The sequence below is a fragment of the Hylobates moloch genome, unplaced genomic scaffold (assembly GCF_009828535.3).
Source record: "Hylobates moloch isolate HMO894 unplaced genomic scaffold, HMol_V3 SCAFFOLD_16, whole genome shotgun sequence".
Taxonomy (NCBI): Eukaryota; Metazoa; Chordata; class Mammalia; order Primates; family Hylobatidae; genus Hylobates; species Hylobates moloch.
The window spans coordinates 61,323,491-61,343,550 of NW_026652291.1; the positions used below are offsets into that span (position 1 = coordinate 61,323,491).

General features: G+C 53.2%; 2 protein-coding genes across 6 annotated transcripts in view; one reads left to right on the plus strand and one right to left on the minus strand.

Moving 5' to 3' along the window:
* RIPK3 (receptor interacting serine/threonine kinase 3) overlaps nt 1–7,205 on the minus strand; it is a 25,552-nt gene extending 18,347 nt beyond the window's left edge. Inside the window, exons 1-2 of the mRNA XM_058429550.1 lie at nt 7,181–7,205; nt 5,446–5,543 (exon numbers count right to left, since the gene is read on the minus strand). The gene's annotated coding sequence lies outside the window, so the exon portion shown is untranslated. The remainder of the gene's footprint in view (nt 1–5,445; nt 5,544–7,180) is intronic.
* NFATC4 (nuclear factor of activated T cells 4) lies at nt 7,204–19,719 on the plus strand. 5 transcript variants are annotated; one of them, XM_032179483.2, is made up of 11 exons: nt 7,204–7,312; nt 8,415–8,543; nt 9,603–10,698; nt 12,539–12,701; nt 13,271–13,470; nt 13,796–13,968; nt 14,427–14,567; nt 15,769–15,824; nt 16,084–16,210; nt 16,403–16,984; nt 17,750–19,719. In XM_032179483.2, the coding sequence occupies exons 2-11, from the start codon at nt 8,444–8,446 to the stop codon at nt 17,815–17,817; spliced, it is 2,706 nt and encodes a 901-aa protein (XP_032035374.1). In that variant the 5' UTR covers nt 7,204–7,312; nt 8,415–8,443; the 3' UTR covers nt 17,818–19,719. The 5 variants fall into 5 exon arrangements, with proteins under 5 accessions (XP_032035374.1, XP_058285530.1, XP_032035375.1 ...); XM_058429547.1 differs by lacking the exon at nt 7,204–7,312 and adding an exon at nt 7,339–7,451; XM_032179484.2 differs by lacking the exons at nt 7,204–7,312; nt 8,415–8,543 and adding an exon at nt 8,858–9,480.
* Nucleotides 19,720–20,060: the final 341 nt, after the last annotated feature.

A 20,060-nucleotide genomic window follows, 5' to 3' on the forward strand; every position in this document is an offset into this window, starting at 1 on the left:
CCTCCCTCCCTCCCTCCCTCTTCCCCTCCCTTCCTCCCTCTCCCCCTCCCTCCCTCCCTTCCTTCCTTCCTCCTTCCCTCCCCCCTCATTCAGCAAATATTTATTAACCACATGCAAAGTGCAAGGCACTCTGTTATGCAATAGGGAAAGACACAGATGAATCAGAAATGGATTCTGCCCTTAGTTTACATTCTGAGGGGTGACATGATTTTGTTTTAAAGACATAACCTCTTTTGCTTGTTTAGTTTGTAAGTTTCCTTTCTATCTGTTAATTCATATGATGTGAATCTCTGTGGGAATCTACCTTTCTTTAAGGAAGCCACACTAATTAACTCTTTATAACAGGGAGAAAATAGAAGAAAGAACAAAAGTTATGATTATTTCTATTTCAAACAAGAAGAGGAGGCCGGGCATGGTGACTCATGCCTATAATCCCAGCACTTTGGGAGGCCGAGGCGGGTGGATCACCTGCGGTCAGGAGTTCGAGACCAGCCTGGCCAACATGGGGAAGCCCTGTCTCTGCTAAAGCATACAAAAAATTAGCCCAGCGTGGTGGTGCACACCTGTAATCCCAGCTACTCAGGAGGCTGAGGTGGGAGGATTTCTCTCTTTTTTCTTTGTTCTTTTTTTTTTTTTGAGACAGAGTCTCACCCTGTCGCCCAGGCTGGAGTGCAGTGTCACGATCTCAGCTCACTGAAACCTCTGCCTCCTGGGTTCAAGCAATTCTCCTGCCTCAGCCTCCCAAGTAGCTGGGATTACAGGCATGCACCACTACATCCAGTTAATTTTTGTATTCTTAGTAGAGACGGGGTTTCACCATGTAGGCCAGGCTGGTCTCGAACTCCTGACCTCAGGTGATTCAACCACCTTGGCCTCCCAAAGTGCTGGGATTGCAGGTGTTCCAGGTGGCCAGGTAGGAGGATTTCTTGAGCCCAGGAGGTGGAGGTTGCAGTGAGCCAACATTACGCCACTGTACTCCAGCCGGGGCGACAGAGTAAGATTCTGTCTCAATAAATAAATAAATAAGCAGGAAGAGGAAATGCAAGGGAAGGAGGTAACACTTTATTCACTGGACACTCAAGCAGAAAACAGAACGAAAGACACCACCCTCATGTCGGCCATTGGACAGGTTGGTAACTGGTAGTTTGCTTCTGTTTTTGTTATCTTATACCTTGTCTTTGACCAGCCCCTTAGCTGGCTGTTGTGTTTTGTTGTTGCTGTACTTAGTAGGGTGGCCCACCTTCATTCTGGAGGGTTTTGAGCACTTGACAGTCCTTCCTATGTAGGCTCGTAGCAATCTTCTGCTAACGCTCAGCAGCGGGCATGGTGGGAAGCACTCGGGAGAGTGCCTGGAGTTTCAAGCCTACCCTTTTGGGCTCTACTGCTTAGTAGTAACCTTTCTTCCCCATGATGGATGGGGTCGGTCACAGTAGACCTAAACAATACTGTGACATATTTTTGTTTTTGCTGTTTTGCCAGTTAATTATTTAATTAAATTTATTTATTTATTTATTTATTTATTTATTTATTTATTTGTTTTGAGATGGGGTCTTGCTGTTGCCCAGGCTGGAGGGTGGTGGCATTACCATAGCTCACTGCAGCCTCAGCCTGGCTGAGCTAATCCTCCTGCCTCAGCCTCCCAAGTAGCTGGGACTACAGGCATGTGCCACCATGTCTGGCTAATTAAAAAATATATATATTTTGTAGAGACAGGGTCTCACTATGTTGCCCAGGCTGGTCTTGAACTCCTGGGCTCAAATGATCCTCCCACTTCAGCCTCACAAAGTGCTAGGATTACAGGCATGCACCAGCATACCTGGCCTGCCAGTTCCTTTAATGGTACAGGCCTAAAATGGGCAGTGGTAGGGGAAACCACTCTCGAGTCCCCTGTGGAAGTAGTTATTCCTTGAATTGTGAAATCTCTAGAGAGTCACAGGGATTAGAAGCAAAACTGTGGAGATTGGGTCGGTGACAGCATTTGTAGAGATGAGACCACCCCTTGTGTATTCCTTTCCTATTGCTGCTGTAATAAATAACCATAAACTTAGTGGCTTAAAACAACACAAATGTATTACCTTACAGTTCTGTAGGACAGAAGTTCAACACTGGCCTCACTGGGCTAAAATCAGGCATTGACAGGGCTGTGGTCCTTCTGGAGGCTTTAGGAGAGAATCTGTTTCCTTGCCTTTCCAGCTCCTAGAAGCCACCCACATTCCTTGACTCATGGTCTCTTCCTAGACTTTCAAAGCCAGCAACTCTGCATCTCTCTGTGACTTTTTTTCCCACAGACACAGCTCCCCCTGATTCTCTTCTGTTGTCTTCCATTCCACTATCTTTGTTTTTTTTTTTTGGAGATGGAGTCTCCAGCCTGGAGTGCAGTGGCACGATCTCTGCTCACTGCAGCTTCTGCCTCCCAGGTTCAAGTGATTCTCTGGCCTCAGACTCCCAAGTAGCTGGGACTACAGGCACGCATCACTATGCCTGGCTAATTTTTGTATTTTGGGTAGAGATGGGGTTTCACTGTTTGCCAGGCTGGTCTTGATCTCCCGACCTCAAATGATTCACCTGCCTCGGCCTCCCAAAGGGCTGGGATTACAGGTGTGAGCCACCGCCCCCAGCCTACATATATACACACACACATATATATATATATATTTTTTTTTTTTTTTTTAAGAGATGAGGTCTTGCTATGTTGACTGGGCTGGTCTTGAACTCCTGGCCCCAAGCAATCCTCCTGCCCTGACCTCCTGAGTAGCTGGGATTACAGACATGAGCACTCAGTTTCCCTTTGTACTTTTTAGGACACTTGTGATTATATTAGGCCCATCCAGATAACTCAAGATAATCTCCCACCTCAAGGCCCTTAACTTAATCACATTTACAAAGTTCCTTTTGCCATGTAAGGTGACATATTTATAGGTTTTTGGGAACTAAAACACGAATATCCAATAATTGAGGGTTGGGGCTGGGCCATTATTCTGTCTGCCAAATCTTATTTCTTAGAACCACATATTCTGGTATTGGTTAAACAATCATATATATTAGTCACTAGATGAAAGTACAATGCACATTTAACCTCAGTATAGTATCTCACTGATGGTAAATTAAATAATTACTTAATTTTGCCACTCTATAGGTAGGACTGTATGCACCAAAATGTCAGAGGATGTATGGGGCATTTGGAATTGGATAGGGGGGAAAGATTGAGCTTTTGCTCAATAAGACTCCTTCCACATTCCATCAAGGAAAGCTAGATGAGATCCTGAAGGACCAGGTAGCAGTTCCTATAGAACACTTTAAAGAATGTGGAATTCTAGGGTTGAATTTTTGTTTCCAATGGCATTGGATAGCTAAAGGTGAGAGAATAAAAACGTTAAACATAGAATATCCACCTCAAAGCCCAGAAGAAAATAAAGCACATTGCCTGGCATCCTTCTCTCTGCAGATATCAGCTAAAAACTGAATTCAGAAATTGCTCTTGCACTGTAATCCCAGCACTTTGGGAGGCCGAGGAGGGAGGAGCACTTGAGGTCGGGACTTTGAGACCAGCCTGGACAACATGGCGAAACCCCATCTCTATTAAAAATACAAAATTTAGCCGGGTGTGGTGGCAGGTGCCTGTAGCCCCAGCTACTCAGGTGGCTGAGGCAGGAGAATCGCTTGAACCCAGGAGGCAGAGGCTGCAGTGAGCCGAGATCACACCGCTGCATTCCAGCCTGGGTGACAGAGCCAGACTCCATCTCAAAAAAAAAAAAAAAAAGAAAGAAAGAAATTGATCTTGCAAGTTGTTGAATTGCAGCAAAGTTTACAACCTTACCAGTTTTTTGCAGTGAAAGTAAGAATAATGATCTGGGGCTGGGCGCAGTAGCTCATGCCTGTAATCCCAGCACTTTGGGAGGCCCAGGTGGGTGGATCATGAGTTCAAGGCCAGCCTGGACAAGAGGTGAAACTCCGTCTCTCCTAAAAATACAAAAACTTAGCCAGGCATGGCGGCGGGCGCCTGTAATCCCAGATACTTGGGAGGCTGAGGCAGAGAATTTCTTGAACCCGGGAGGCAGAGGTTACAGTGAGCCAAGATCGCGCCACTGCACTCCAGCCTGGGTGACAGAGCGAGACAATAAATATAGTCCCTGTTGAAACAATTTTCACTGTTTTCCTCTTGCAGAGGAGAGAGTGAAATCTGCTTTGCTGTTATAGCTCAATTCCTTAGGCTCATACTCTGACTAGGATAAACCAGAAGGTGGGAAGCAAAAACACCAAAATAAACAGGAATGATGCCCAGAAGGAGCCACGGGAATTTTCTAAGGCAAAATCTGGAGAATTCTATGTGACCATGAACATGAATGTACGTGGTCATGAATTTAATTGGATCATGGATTTTATCCAAAAAGACAGAACATAATTTTAGAGTGGACCAAATTAATTGCACTAATGGTCTACCATGTATATTTCAAGTGCTTGACCCACAACAAAGCTCAACATCTGCCCTTTTAAAAGTCTCAATGGGGGCCGGGCGCAGTGGCTCACGCTTGTATGAGGGGGGGATCAGAGGTCAGAGTCGAGACCAGGTGAAACCGTCTCTATAAAATACAAAAAATTAGCCGGGGTGGTGGGGGATTAGCTGGGTGTGATGGCACACACCTGTAATCCCAGCTACTTGGGAGGCTGAGGCAGGAGAATCATTTGAATCCGAGAGGCAGAGTTTGTGGTGAGCCAAGATCGTGCCAGTGCACCCCAGGCTGGGCCACAGAGTGAGACTCCGTCTCAAAAATAAATAAAGAAAAAAAATAAAAATAAAAATCTCACTGGTCTTGCGTTTTACCTGATGATCCAGGAGAAGCATAGTATATATATACTTTATATACATGCATATCTGTGTATATATATACAGATGTACAGATATATGTATACATATACATATATATCTATACATATATACATATATAGTATATATATATAGTATAGCTGTGTATGTGCTATGTAGTGTAGTATATAGTATATCTGTGTATATGACCTCAGGCAATCCACCTGCCTGCCTCGGCCTCCCAAAGTGCTGGGATTACAGGGGTGAGCCACTGCGCCCGTCCTTTTAAAATTTATTTTTAATAGAGACAAGGCTGGCCTCTTCTCTTCAATTACATTCTCTATGGCTATGCACACGGTCTCAGTAGGATAATATTCCAGTTGCTCAGAGTGGTGACCTGTTCTGTAGCACACCCTTGGATTGGCTTTTCTTCTTTCCAGTTTCACTTTTTCCATTCTTCTCTTTCTGTTCCCTATGATTGCTTTTCACTATAAACTACTTGCATCCTGTTCTTGTCTCAGGCTCTACTTACCGGAGGAGCCAAGCCTAGGACAGATTCCTGTGTAAAATGTGTTCGAATGAATTAGCAAACTTGACAAGTACCCAGGAGGCCTAGGTTCCAAATCGACTCTGTTACTAACCTGATTTGTAAAAGTCACTTTATCTACTGAAAAGGTGGGCATTTTCGTCATCATTTTCAGATGGTACTATGGGAGAAGATCTTCAAACCATTTGTTAACTGAGGAAAAAAAAAGCAAGAAAAACGCTTGTCACGCGCATAAAAAGAGCATGTGTGTGTGCGTACATGTTAATAAAGGCATACAAAATGATGGACCATCAAGGTTTACTACGTATTTTTGTATAGCTTGAATTGTTTACAAGAAGAATGCATATTAATTAGCTTTATTTAGACCTCTGGGGAAAAGAGAAGACTGCATCTTGTGTAATTAAAAAAAGAAATAAATAACATCCACCTCCAAGGAAGTTGAATGATGCTTGTTAGAGTGCAGAGCAGAAGCCACCAACCAAGGTAAGAAAGCCGGGCTGTGCTCCCGTATGTGCGCCAGGAGGCAGCGGAGCTGAGACCGAGGCCAGGCGGCGCGAGAAACCGCGAACCAAGGAAGGGCGGCTGGGTCTTTCTGGTCGCCAGGGGGCAGAAGTGTAGGGCAACCTAAATCTGCAACTACCCGCTGTTGCCCAGGCTCCAATGCCAGGCCGAACATTTCAGAAGTCATAAGTTCCATCTCTCTGCCGCAGCCGAGACAGATTGGACGGTTTTCAGAGTGAAGGGGATGCCCCCCCGCCCCCCGCCTCAGAGAAGCTTGGCACTCTGAACAATCTCAACCACTCTCCCCTCTGCTCCTCCCTTCCCTACCCCCCAACACCCATGGAGGGGAAATTGAGTCACTGGGAGGAGAGGCCAGAGTCATCAGGGGAATGAGGGCCGACGCCAGCCCTCAGGGCCTTCCAGATGCTAGGAGGAGGAGGGTTCTCCAGGAAAACAAAGGGGGGTGAGAGGGGAAGGCGGTTGACTGGGCAGGAGCTGAGCCAGACACATGGAGAAACGCTGCCCAGGATCAAAGGAAATATGACATTTGAAAAGAATGTGCGCGTCTGCATGTGCTGTGCCTGCGGGGAGGGGGGCCGGGGAGAGGCAGAGTCTGGGGGAACAGGGGCTGGGCCTCGGGGTCTCTATCCCGCTTTTCTCGCCTCCACTTCCCACCTCCCTTGCCCTCTTAGGTACAGGCTGGTTGATGGGTCGAAGTGTTCCTTGTCCTCCCTCCCCGTGTGTTTCTCCTTCCTTTATTTCCGAGATGAAGCTGGAAGGGAAATGTAACCTGAGGAGACCAACCAAAGAAAAAAAAAGAAAAAAAAAAAAAAGAAAGAAGAAAATCAAACCAGGCCGCCTCCCCGCTCGGCCTCGGAACATTCTTCTCTCCCCGCCGGCCTGGCCTCTTCTCCCCGCCCCTCCTGTGTTGCGGCCCTGGGCTTGGAGCCGGGGCAGCTCCGCACGTCACTGGGGTCCCCGGGGGCTGGGGGGGTCCCCTGGGCGGGCCCGAGGGAGGACCGAGGGGAGGGAGGGAAGCCGCCTCGGCCGCTGCGGAGCTCCGGCCCGTCGGGCCAGCCCTCCCTTCTTTCCCCAGTCCCGTAGAGCCTGTTTCTCATTAGAGTAACGGGCGCGGTCCCCGCCCGGCTTCTGAGTGTTTGTAAACGTCTGACCCGGGGCCGTCGCTTAACCGTTTAGTTGCTGGGATGGGGCGGCGTTGGGGGTGCGGCCCTGAACCGGAGGGATTTAGAGACTGGAGACGCTGCGGCCTCTTAGAGAGGTTGAAATTGTGTGGGAGAAAATGATAACCACCCTCCCATCCCTCCTACCCGCCAGCCTCGCCAGTATCTCCCACTAAGTCACGAATCTCCCATCTAACTCCCTCTCACACAACCCAGGCCTCTCCAAGCCTGACTTTCCCGGAAACTCCAGTCCAGGTCTTCCTTCCTCCTCCAGCCCAGGTGACAGGTGTCCAGCCTGTGGGGGGGTGGGGGGACAAGAGGTGGGGGAAGAGGAGGGGAGCCCACAGGGTCCGGAGGTTCCAGGCCCCTAGTAAACCTGGCAAGGATTTTTAGAAGAGCCGGAGTGGGATGCTATCGGGTCAGAGATTCATTCCAGACTACAGTTCTAGGGAGGAGGCAGCCAACTTCCCGTGGAGGCTAATTCACGGCCCCTCTGGGTGGCTGGGACAAGGGCAGAGGCAAAGCCTGGCCTGGATCTACGCCCAACAAGGGCTGTAGGCCTAGGGACAGTTCTCAAAGCCTCTTTGGCTCGGACTGCTCCCAGAAGCATCCAGGCTGGCTAAGCGTTCTTCATCTTTGGGGGTCCTGGAGGAATGGCTGATGGAGGCGCTGATTCGGCAGGGCAAAGACTTCCAGAAGGCCCGGGCAGAGTAACCCCAGGCAAGGGAGCCGGAAGAATAGCCTTTTCCTCTTCCGAGCAGCTCGGTGCCACTCTGCCCCAGGACCCTCCTGGCCTCGGACTTGGAGGGAAAGGGGAGGAGAAGTTGTTCTGCCATGCTAGGTGCTATCTACACAGTCTTCAGAATTTAAAAAAGGGTCTTCCGTGGGCTTTCTACCCTGGGGGCCCAGGATGTGGCCCCTTTAAGGCTCTCGGACCCAGAACCTTGAACTGAGACTAGGGGAGGTGGGGGCTGGGCTCCCTGCGGGAAATGATTGTCACAACGGCGGACCAATAAGCAACATTAGTATCACTCTTGAAGGACCGTTTTCCAATTCAGTTTTTTTTTTTTTTTTGAGGGGGAGGGACTGAAGAGAGGACAGAGGGAGGGAGGGTGGGGGAGGACGAGGGGCGCGTGGTTTTCCCATCTCATCCCTGGAGGAGGGGCTGGAGCATCCCCGGCAGCCAATCAGGGACAGGCTGGGGGGGGGGGCCGCTTTGAAGAAGTTTGGGGGAAAAAAGTTTGGAAAAGTTTCTATAATAACGAGGGGGCTTCTGGAGGGAGGCGGCAGCGACGGAGGAGGGGGCTTCTCAGAGAAAGGGAGGGAGGGAGCCACCCGGGCGAAGATACAGCAGCCTCCTGAGCTCCCCCCTCCCACCCAGGCCGGGACCTGGGGGCTCCTGCCGGATCCATGGGGGCGGCCAGCTGCGAGGATGAGGAGCTGGAATTTAAGCTGGTGTTCGGGGAGGAAAAGGAGGCCCCCCCGCTGGGCGCGGGGGGATTGGGGGAAGGTTAGTGCGGGGCTGGGAAGGGGTCTTGGGGTCAGTGAGAGGAGGGCCGGGGATCCTGAGTCTGGGGAATTTAAGGCAGCGAGCCTAGGGTGGGGGGTGAGGGAGTCAGAGGTCGAAGCGAGTCGGGGAGGCTCGCTGGCCTGCGGAAGTGAGGCTGGGGGCCCGGGCACCACTTTCTCCTTTTTAGGTCGTGACTGGGGTGGGGGTGGGGGTGCTGTTGGCTGTGCGCCGCCTCCCGGCTGGGCCGCCTGTCACTGAACTGGGGGGCGGGCGGGAACTGCGGCCCCAACAGCACCAGGCGCCGCCAGGGGAAGGGGAGGTTTGGCGCTGGAGCTGGCCCCTGGCGGACCGAGCTCTGGCCCGGCCGACTGGACGCCCGGGGCTGGGGGGTGCTGTCAGGCCTCGCTGGGGCGCCCCTCCCCCTCCCCCGTCTGGCCGCAATGAGAGGCAGATGGCGGGGACCGAGTCGGGGGCGGCGGCAGCCGCTCGCACGAATCCGCGCTGCCCGCTGCCCCCCTTCCCCCGGCTGGGCCCGGCACGCATCTCCCCCTTGGCTGCACCTCCGCCCCCAGATGGCGGGGAGAGAGGGAGGAGCCACCTCCCCTCGTCACCACAGCCCTGACGCCCCCCTCCCCTCTGGCCACGGTTGCGATGGCAACTGGGGCTCCTGCCAGCGCCGTTTGGGGGTTTGGGAACCGCTGCTAATTGGGTTCATGTGTGAGTCGCCCCCAGTCCAGCCCAGTGCCTCAAGAAACACGCCTCCAGGCCCAGCCCCAGCTCCAGCCCCTCTGGACCCACCTCTCTCACCTTAAGACCCACCGGATCGGGTACCCTCGGTCCCAGGATCCGGGGGCCAGTGGGCAAAGGCCTGGCATGCCTGCTTCAATCTCCTCCATCTTCCCAGGTCCAACTCTGCTTTTGTCTTGTGGCTCAGAAGGTCTCCTTGCTGAGGGGCAGGGAGCATAGAAGGACTTGGGGCCTGGCCACTTAAGGAACCTAGCCATCTCACCTGCTTCTCTCTTTCCTCCTCTCCCTCTGCTCCTCTTCCCATTTTGACAGAACTGGACTCAGAGGATGCCCCGCCATGCTGCCGTCTGGCCTTGGGGGAGCCCCCTCCCTATGGCGCTGCACCTATCGGTATTCCCCGACCTCCACCCCCTCGGCCTGGCATGCACTCGCCACCGCCGCGCCCAGCCCCCTCACCTGGCACCTGGGAGAGCCAGCCTGCCCGGTCGGTGAGGCTGGGAGGACCAGCAGGGGGTGCTGGGGGTGCTGGGGGTGGCCGTGTTCTCGAGTGTCCCAGCATCCGCATCACCTCAATCTCTCCCACGCCGGAGCCGCCGGCAGCGCTGGAGGACAACCCTGATGCCTGGGGGGACGGCTCTCCTAGAGATTACGCCCCACCAGAAGGCTTTGGGGGCTACCGAGAAGCAGGGGGCCAGGGTGGGGGGGCCTTCTTCAGCCCAAGCCCTGGCAGCAGCAGCCTGTCCTCGTGGAGCTTCTTCTCCGATGCCTCTGACGAGGCAGCCCTGTATGCAGCCTGCGACGAGGTGGAGTCTGAGCTAAATGAGGCGGCCTCCCGCTTTGGCCTGGGCTCGCCGCTGCCCTCGCCCCGGGCCTCCCCTCGGCCATGGACCCCCGAAGATCCCTGGAGCCTGTATGGTCCAAGCCCCGGAGGCCGAGGGCCAGAGGATAGCTGGCTACTCCTCAGTGCTCCTGGGCCCACCCCAGCCTCCCCGCGGCCTGCCTCTCCATGTGGCAAGCGGCGCTATTCCAGCTCGGGAACCCCATCTTCAGCCTCCCCAGCTCTGTCCCGCCGTGGCAGCCTGGGGGAAGAGGGGTCGGAGCCACCTCCACCACCCCCATTGCCTCTGGCCCGAGACCCTGGATCCCCTGGTCCCTTTGACTATGTGGGGGCCCCACCAGCTGAGAGCATCCCTCAGAAGACACGGCGGACTTCCAGCGAGCAGGCAGTGGCTCTGTCTCGGTCTGAGGAGCCTGCCCCATGCAATGGGAAGCTGCCCTTGGGAGCAGAGGAGTCTGTGGCTCCTCCAGGAGGTCCCCGGAAGGAGGTGGCTGGCATGGACTACCTGGCAGTGCCCTCCCCACTCGCTTGGTCCAAGGCCCGGATTGGGGGACACAGCCCTATCTTCAGGTGAGGGTTGCGCTTGGCACCACCGCTCTCTCCAGCCATTCCACTAGGGGAGCAGGAGGGTCAAGGGATGGATTTGAAGACACTAGTTTCATGCCCTCTGAATTTCAAAAGAGAATCTGCAACCAGCTCAGCAGCTGCCAACTACCTGGTTTTAAAGAGAACTAGAAGAAAAAGTGTACCTCTGGATGATTTACAAGAGGGCGACAGTTCCCTGTGGGCCAATTAGAAAAAGCCCCTCCACCCTCCCACCCCTAGCTATTGTAGGAGGATCAACTAGGTTAAGGAGGTGTTCCTGTAGCCTATAGAGTGCTCCCAAGCCCCCGCTCTGCACTGGCATGTGGCTGAGTGTGGAACTTGGGCTGGATTTCAGCCTTCCACTCTGGCCCTTTCAAATCTGCCAGACCTAAGCAGATTTCCACTCTGTTGCAGGAAATTCCCCTTCTCCATTCCTTAATTTCTAGAGCCTGACCTACTGGCTTAAAAGTATAGCTGCTAACTTGAATAAAATAGCATATATTTGCAAGTCAAATAATTCATGTTAAAACTTGCAGTTCTATTCCTTCCACCCTCAGAGAATCTTGCCCATTTCAATAATCTTAAATCCTGAGATGTTAGACTGAGCTGATTCTGTCCAGAAAAGTTTCTAGGGGAAAGAAACATTGACACTGGTACCCCTGGGTTTCCCATAGGGCAAAGTTTCTCAACCTCAGCACTATTAATTCGGCACTACTATTTTGAGCAGGATAATTCTTTGTTGTGTGGGGGTGTACTGGACATTATAGGATGGTTTAGCAGCATTCCTGGCCTCTACCCGTTAGATGCTAGTAGCACCCACTCCCCTAGTTGGGAAAACCAAAAATGTCTTCAGACATTGCCAAATATCTGGGCAATTACTTGGGGGGCAATTACCAGTTGAGATCCACTGTCCTAAGGTATCAGGGAGCACAATACAGGATAAGTTGTCCCATCTGAAACCCTTAGCTCCCTGGAACTCCACCTATCAAGCCCCAACTAGTGGAAAGGGAGCTGGCTTGGGAGCAGAATGTGCTCAGTCCTAGGTCTGTCAGTAGCTGCTGGCTTCAGTTTCTTTTTTTCTTTTTTTTTTCTTTGAGACAGTGTCTTGCTCTGTCACCAAGACTGGAGTGCAGTGGTGTGATCTCACTTAGCCTCGACCTCCTGGGCTCAAGCGATCCTCCTGCCTCAGCAGGAGTAGCTGGGACTACAGGAGCACCAACACGCCCGGCCGCTTTTTGTATTTTTTGTAGAGACGGGGTTTCACCATGTTGCCCAGGCTGGTCTCAAACTCCTGGGCTCAAGCCATCCTCACACCACCCCCCACCCCTGCCTTGGCCTACCAAAGTGCTGGGATTATAGGTGTGAGCCAACGTGCCTCAATTTTTTAATTTGTAAAACAAAGGGTTCATATCTGAGGCCTTTTCTGGTCTGAAGCGGCACTTCTTTTTTCTTTCCATCCAGGTCTAGGGATTGAGATGGGCTTGAGAATCCTCTGTATCCAAGTGAAGCCTTCCCACCCCAACCCCTGCGCTCAGAGCTGGGAAGAAGGGAGTTTTAGGCCTGTTGTCATCTTTCATACCTCAAGGGGCTCTGTCCCCTACTTCCCCTTGTGTCTGGACTTTTGGATTTCTTCATTTCTTTGTCCTTTTCTTAGTTTTTTAAAAAATTCTTTTTTCCCTTCTTTTCACAAGTGTTGATGTACTTCTTTATTTCTTCTGTGCTTTCCTTTCTCTCAGACCCATACCCCTTCCTCCCTCACAGATCCAGTGTGGGCCTGACTGGGGTCTGAGGCTGCACATGATTAATGCTCTTCTCTCTCACCCAGGACCTCTGCCCTACCCCCACTGGACTGGCCTCTGCCCAGCCAATATGAGCAGCTGGAGCTGAGGATCGAGGTGCAGCCTAGAGCCCACCACCGGGCCCACTACGAGACGGAAGGCAGCCGTGGAGCCGTCAAAGCTGCCCCTGGCGGTCACCCCGTAGTCAAGGTAAAGGACAGACAGCAGGCCTGATATCCTTTCTCCTCTCCCAGATAGGTTCCAGCTATGCAGACACATGGCACTGCCCTTTCCCACACTCCCTCTCAGCTCTGACCCTGCAGGCAGCCTGGGGGAGGGGCTGGAGTTGGGGGAGGAGGGGTGCAAGGACCCGGATATACTTTCTACTCCCCCGTCCTTCCACCCCCACTCAACTCATCCCATGGGACACCAGCCTCATGTCTACTCTGGAAAATGGTGGCCTGCCAGATATGGGGGAGGGTTTAGGCTGAGGCCAAAAGTCACTGGGAGTTAAGTTTTCTCTATATTGAGTTGGGCCAGTCTCTTTGGAGGCTCTTCTGCCTTTGCCCAGCCCACTTTGGGCTTTATTCCAAGAAAAACACTGTGAACTCCAGGCCATGTTTTCTCCACAACGGGTGCCCAGTTCCCCAAGGGATTCCCTTGCAGGATATCCTTTATCTTTCACCATTCCCATCCCATGGTAGACTGAAAATCTAGGGATGAATAAAGGATGAGACGGTGGGGATTTCAATGAGGTGGCCTCTCTCTTCCTCTGCCAGCTCCTAGGCTACAGTGAGAAGCCACTGACCCTACAGATGTTCATCGGCACTGCAGATGAAAGGAACCTGCGGCCTCATGCCTTCTATCAGGTGCACCGTATCACAGGCAAGATGGTGGCCACGGCCAGCTATGAAGCCGTAGTCAGTGGCACCAAGGTGTTGGAGATGACTCTGCTGCCTGAGAACAACATGGCGGCCAAGTAAGTCCCATGCAACTTCCCCTCAGTCTGCAGGCTTTAAACTAGCTTTCTCCACTGGGCCTATGCTAGCCCACTTCTTCCTTTTCCCAGAAGAGGTAGACATTTTTTCTAGGAGCTGGCTTCAGGCCTACCCACCATCTGGAAGAGGACTTTTGGGGTTGGGGGGTACCCCAGAGAGGCCATCTCTGGGTTAGAAAATAGCCTCCTAGGCACTCATCGAAAGTCATTCAAGGCTTTGGATGGAGGGCGGGAACTTCCCTCTTTAGGGATGTATCACCATTTTGGCTTCAGCTAGGAGGGCTTGCCATCCATCCTTTGCCTCCAGCATTGACTGCGCCGGAATCCTGAAGCTTCGGAATTCAGACATTGAGCTTCGGAAGGGTGAGACGGACATCGGGCGCAAAAACACACGTGTACGGCTGGTGTTCCGGGTACACGTGCCCCAGGGCGGCGGGAAGGTCGTCTCAGTACAGGCAGCATCGGTGCCCATCGAGTGCTGTGAGCAAAGAGGCCCTGGGCCATCTCTCTGTCTCTTGCAACTCTTTTGTCTGTGTGTGTGTGTCTGTCTGCCCATTCCCTCTACAGCGTCCTGTGCCCTGTCTGTCCTGGGTAGCTCTATAGAGGACTCAGCTTCTTTCTATTCTAGTTTGCCCCTGCCACAGACTCTGTCTCTGGGGTGGTCCAGAGTGACACTGGACCCTATCTATTCCGGGGGTGCCCTGTGCCCTTGTTTGGGAAACTCCCTGGTCTACCCTGTTTAACCCTCTCTCTGCTCTGGGAGTGGCCCCTTACATGGTATGTGTGACTCCATGGATATTACTGGTTTATTTGTGTATCTACTGCTGAGGAGGGCTCCCTCAGAGCCCCGTGGCAGTTTTCCCAAAGAGGGTGGGGACAGAGGAGGCCACCCCTCCATGCCTAGCCCAGCCAGTCCTCTTCCTTGCACTGCTCTGCAGCCCAGCGCTCAGCCCAGGAGCTGCCCCAGGTGGAGGCCTACAGCCCCAGTGCCTGCTCTGTGAGAGGAGGCGAGGAACTGGTACTGACTGGCTCCAACTTCCTGCCAGACTCCAAGGTGGTGTTCATTGAGAGGGGTCCTGGTGAGTACCTGCTGGGGAGGGGAGGGGAGGGGAGGGCAGGCAGGGAGAGCTTGAGAGTGGCAGGTGAAACATCTCTGGCATTGTCACTAAACTAGCCAATGGAGCCTCAGTTTTTTTATTTGTAAAATGGGACAGACAGACTACCCTTTCTATTATACTGTCTGCTTTCCATGTGGGATGGGTACGACAGCAATCTAAAATGTTGAGGATTCTGAACAAATGGAAGCAATGCACATTCTGTCTGTTAAAGAGGAGTCTGCTTTGAGATAATTTACCCCCATGTAGATAGGGTATATGAGGAGAAGGGAAGAGGTGATTTACACACTCACAGCTACCCGCTGGGCCCCTCTTGAGTTATGGGCAGTGATTAACAGAGCCTGTTAGGTGCCCCGAGATGGAGCTGCAGGAGTGGAGGAAGGGAAGACTGAGGGTTCGAGTTGCCGGCACCAACCTGAGGCCTTTGCCCTCTCCAAACACTGCTCACTAAGAGCCTCAGTCCCTATATCCTTTTTTTTTTTGATAGCAGGATCTCACTTTGTCACCCAGGGGAGTGCAGTGATGCAATCACGGCTCACTGCAGCCTCAATATCCTGGGCTCAAGCAATCCTCCAAAAATATTCTGTGTAGAGATAGGTTCTCCCCATGTTGCCCAGGCTGGTCTCAAACTCCTGGACTCAGGTGATCCTTCCACTTTGGCCTCCCAAGGTGGGAGTGGTGGGTTCTGGGATTACAGGCATGAGCCACTGCATCTGGCCCCTATATCCAAATTTAGCATCCTAGGACCATGTCAGAGCTTCTCCAGAGGTTCTAGGTCATGATACTTGGGGGTCTCATTGCCTTCTGTCGAGCTAGGACCCTTTCCTACCTTTGGTCTTCCTTCTCAGCGTTATCATGGGAAATGATGTTTGGAGTTGGGTGGGAGGGCTCAAGAGTTGCTTCCGTTACTAACTCCCTCTGGTTTCTGGGCTGGCCCTGTCATTTCCCTTGGTCTCAGTTTGCTTCCCTGTACCTTGAGGACAGTCTTAAACCCTACCTCTTCCACTCATATTAAGTTAACGTGCAGTGTGCTCCTCTGTGTGTCAGACCTTCTAGGGCCTTCTGAATTTGGCCTTGGCTCTAACAGGAGGGGAAATGGCAGAGAACTAGGGCAGGGGGCAGGGGCGCTGGAGTTGGGCTGCAGCTCTCTGTTCCCTCTGGACAGATGGGAAGCTGCAATGGGAGGAGGAGGCCACGGTGAACCGACTGCAGAGCAACGAGGTACCAGTGTCACTTGGATACCTCCTGGGTGGTGGGGGTGGGAGAAGGCAGGGGATTTTCAGCTGGGTCCTCTTGCTCATGGGAGTGGACTTTTCTGGAGGAGGTAGACTGGCCATTCTGTAAGCAGGTGCATCTCTAGGGAATGAACTTTGCCTCTTAGAAAATGGAGAAGGCTAGGAGGTGGAGTCTGGGCCCCTGGAAAGGCTGGGCTAAGCCCAGATGCCCAAGGGCTCCCTGCCTCATTTATACTCTTCCCTAGGTGACGCTGACCCTGACTGTCCCCGAGTACAGCAACAAGAGGGTTTCCCGGCCAGTCCAAGTCTACTTTTATGTCTCCAATGGGCGGAGGAAACGCAGTCCTACCCAGAGTTTCAAGTTTCTGCCTGGTGAGCTCTGGGACAGTCCATGGTGGGGGTATAGGGATATGGGGAGCTGGAGCAGGGGCAGAGGGAAGCAGTACCCATCGTGAGGGGCCAAGGGGTGAATGGAACCTGGGAGGAGCAGGCAGCTGGAAGGTGTGCAGGGGGGAGACTACCAGACCTCTCACCAGCATGTCCTCCCACTTCCTGTCTTCCCAGTGATCTGCAAAGAGGAGCCCCTACCGGACTCATCTCTGCGGGGCTTCCCTTCAGCATCGGCACCCCCCTTTGGCACTGACATGGACTTCTCACCACCCAGGCCCCCCTACCCCTCCTATCCCCATGAAGACCCTGCTTGTGAAACTCCTTACCTATCAGAAGGCTTCGGCTATGGCATGCCCCCTCTGTACCCCCAGACGGGGCCCCCACCATCCTACAGACCGGGCCTGCGGATGTTCCCTGAGACTAGGGGTACCACAGGTTGTGCCCAACCACCTCCAGTCTCCTTCCTTCCCCGCCCCTTCCCTAGTGACCCGTATGGAGGGCGGGGCTCCTCTTTTCCCCTGGGGCTGCCATTCTCTCCGCCAGCCCCCTTTCGGCCTCCTCTTCCTGCGTCCCCACCGCTTGAAGGCCCCTTCCCTTCCCAGAGTGATGTGCATCCCCTACCTGCTGAGGGATACAATAAGGTAGGGCCAGGCTATGGCCCTGGGGAGGGGGCTCCGGAGCAGGAGAAATCCAGGGGTGGCTACAGCAGCGGCTTCCGAGACAGTGTCCCTATCCAGGGTATCACGCTGGAGGAAGGTGGGTGTGGGACTGGGGGCTGTGAGTGTGAGTGTGTGCAAGAGATTGCTCTGCATGTTTGCTGAGGGCTGGAGCTGGGCTTTTCAGAGATCGGGCATCCCTGGTCTCTCAGGGCCAGTTGGAGGTTCCCAGGAGGCATGTTCTTGATGCCTGTGGCTGCCTGAATCCAATTAACTGAATTCTGAAGGGTGCATGGGGTAACTGTATCAGCCTTTCTCCTGCCTCTGCCTCTGCCTCTGCCTTCTGCTCCAAATCATAAAATCTCAGAGCTAGAAGCACTTTCAAGGTCATTCCATCCGGCTCACTCAGTTTGCAAGTTCAGGTGCTGAGTTCCAGAGAGGGATGGTAGCCTGCTGAGGTCCCAGTCAAGCACACTTGCCATTGCCTCAGCTTTCCCCTAAACACGGTGTCTGTGGTCAGGGTTGGTGAGGAGGAGCTTTCCTGTTTTGCCTCTCCTTCCTCCCATTGGCTACACCCATCTCTGGCCCTGCTGATATCGATTCCCCTGACATTTCAGGCTAAGCCAGCAGGAAAGGGCTAGGACGGGCGCCTGGGAGCCCACATGGAGGGAGTTGGGCAAGATTTGATTCGGAGCAGGTGTCAAGACACGTTGGGGAAACTGAGGCCCAGTGGCACAGAAGCCAGTAGAGGAGGAATCTAGAGGCCTCCTAGATTAAGGCCTGCCTGGAATGGATTGGGGGTGGGTCTTTGGAAAAGGAGGGGACCCACCTCTAGCCCAGTCTCTCAACTGCCCCTCCTTTACAGTGAGTGAGATCATTGGCCGAGACCTGAGTGGCTTCCCTGAACCTCCTGGAGAAGAGCCTCCTGCCTGAACCACCTGAACTGTCATCACCTGGCAACCCCAGCCCCAGCCTCAGCCCTGCCCCCTTTCCCTCCTTCCCGGAGTGGTGGCTACAGAAGCTTGGGGCCAACCCTGGCTCCTCTTTCCCCAGCTTCTGTCTGTCTCACTGTCTTCCCTCCCCTCCCCCAGCTGAGGTGTGGCCTTCAGGCCTGGTGCTGCCTTGGAGGGCTGGGGGTAGGAGTGTGTGGAGGAGGGAGGAGGGTGAAGACTGAGGCTAGGTGCCAGAATGGACTGGAGTGAAGGCGTGTCTAGAGTGTGGGCTGGCTGTTGTGCTGGAAAGCTGGGGACAGGCTGATGGTAATAAACTGCTCAATGACCAGTGCTTCAGGCTCCAGAGCTCTTTGGAGAGATGGGTTGGGGCAGCTTACTCCAGCCCTGGCCCAAGGAGGCCCAGAAGTTGGAAAGAGATGGAATGTGGCTGGGAACATTGCATCCCAAAGAGCTTCTCAGTGGAGGAGGCTGGGGAAGGCATGAGGGGGCTCAGAGGCTCCTTGAGTGGGGCCAGGATTGGGGGCCAGGGCTTGAGTAGGCCTCTCCACTCTCCTCCTTGGGGGTCCAGGTTCCTTAGGAGCTTTGGGATGAGGCCCAGGAGGCTGCATTTTTCCAGCTCCTTAGTCTTGCCACCACACAGATGATTCTGATTCATAGCCAAGATGAGGACACACTGATGTAGTTGATCCCTCTCATTTACAAAGGAGGATTCTAAGGTTCAGAGAGGGAAAGGGACTTGCCTGAGGTCACACAGATAATCAGCAGCACGTTGAACGCTGCACTCCTGGGCTCCTGTCCCCAGCCCCCATTCAGACACGCTGACTCCGGAGGTCCAGGCCTCTAAGGCTTCTCTCCCTGGAGTGAGGGTGGAGGTGAGGGAAGCTGGCACAAGCTCTCCCTCTGGATCCTCTACTCCTGGGGATTATGAAGACATTCTGGAAAGAATTGTGCTTCAGAGGTAGACTGCAGAAAGCAAACAGTCTACCCAGCAGCTCTGAATGTCACCTGCCCTGGGGCTCACAGCACTGTATGAGTTCCTGGACTATCCTGCAAATACACCCATGCTGGCCTTCAAATAGCTGGTACATCCATCATCACTGACGGGCCTGGGCTGGAAACCTGGTTTGTCCCCTGTCTTGATGGCCTACGAGAGGCCAAGTTCCACTGGGCTGGGAAAAGTCACTTTGTCTGTCTTGTTCACCTGGAGCCTGACATACAGTAGGTACTGAGTACAAATAGCTTGATTTGGCTAGGCTTGGCTGCAGGGGGACGTGCCTAAAAGACACTCAGGGCATTTGCACTTGGGAAACGTGCCTCGCCTTCAGGCTGGTAGGGCCTCTCTATGCCCAGTGAGTCCAGGCAGTCCTAGCAAGTACTCAGGAGAGTAGGGGTGGGTGTGACAGAGGCTGGCTCTGGATTGGGGGACAACAGAACCAGAGTAACTCCTCGCCTGTTGCTGCTTTGCAATGAATTTCCTTTACCTTCCTGGAACACAAGCTGCTGTGAACCAAACCGATATCAAGTGATTAGCTCACTGGGCCTCCTTGGCTGCTTTTCAAAGATCCCCTTCAGCCCCCTGCCAGAGTCACTGCCCCATAATCACCATGTCAGAAGGGACCCTAGGGCACTCGTGTCCTATTTAGCAATCTTCAGCACTACCTCTAAGATCTCTGACAGAGGGTGGGTCAGCCTCTGTGTAAACAAAAAGCTGTTAGGACTTGTTGCCTCTCAAGGTGGACTGTTCTGTTTTCTGCCAGGACACTGCCATTCATGCATTGTCAGATATTTATTAAACAGCAGCAAAGTGCCAGCCAATTGGTCCTGGAGGAATTCGTAGCCTCACGGGGCAAAAGTAAATAAACAGCTCATTACAATTCAACAATTCAAACTCAATATGTTTTGTACAGAGAGTACATTAGACCTTGAGGAGTCAGTGAACAATGTGTGTGTGTGTGTTTGTGTGTGTGTGTGAGAAAGAGAGAGAGAGAAAGACAGAGAGAGAGAGAGAGAGAGAGAGATGGGGTCTTGCTCTAGTGTCTAGGCTGGAGTGCGGTGGCAGGATCATAGCTCATTGCAGCCTCAAATTACTGGGCTCGAGCTATCCTCCAGCATTAGCCTCCCAAAGTTCTGGGATAATAGGCATGAACCACCCTGCCTGCCTTCAGTGAACAACTTTTTTCTTTCCCTGCTTGCTCCTTCATCCACCGGCCCCCTCTCAGGTAG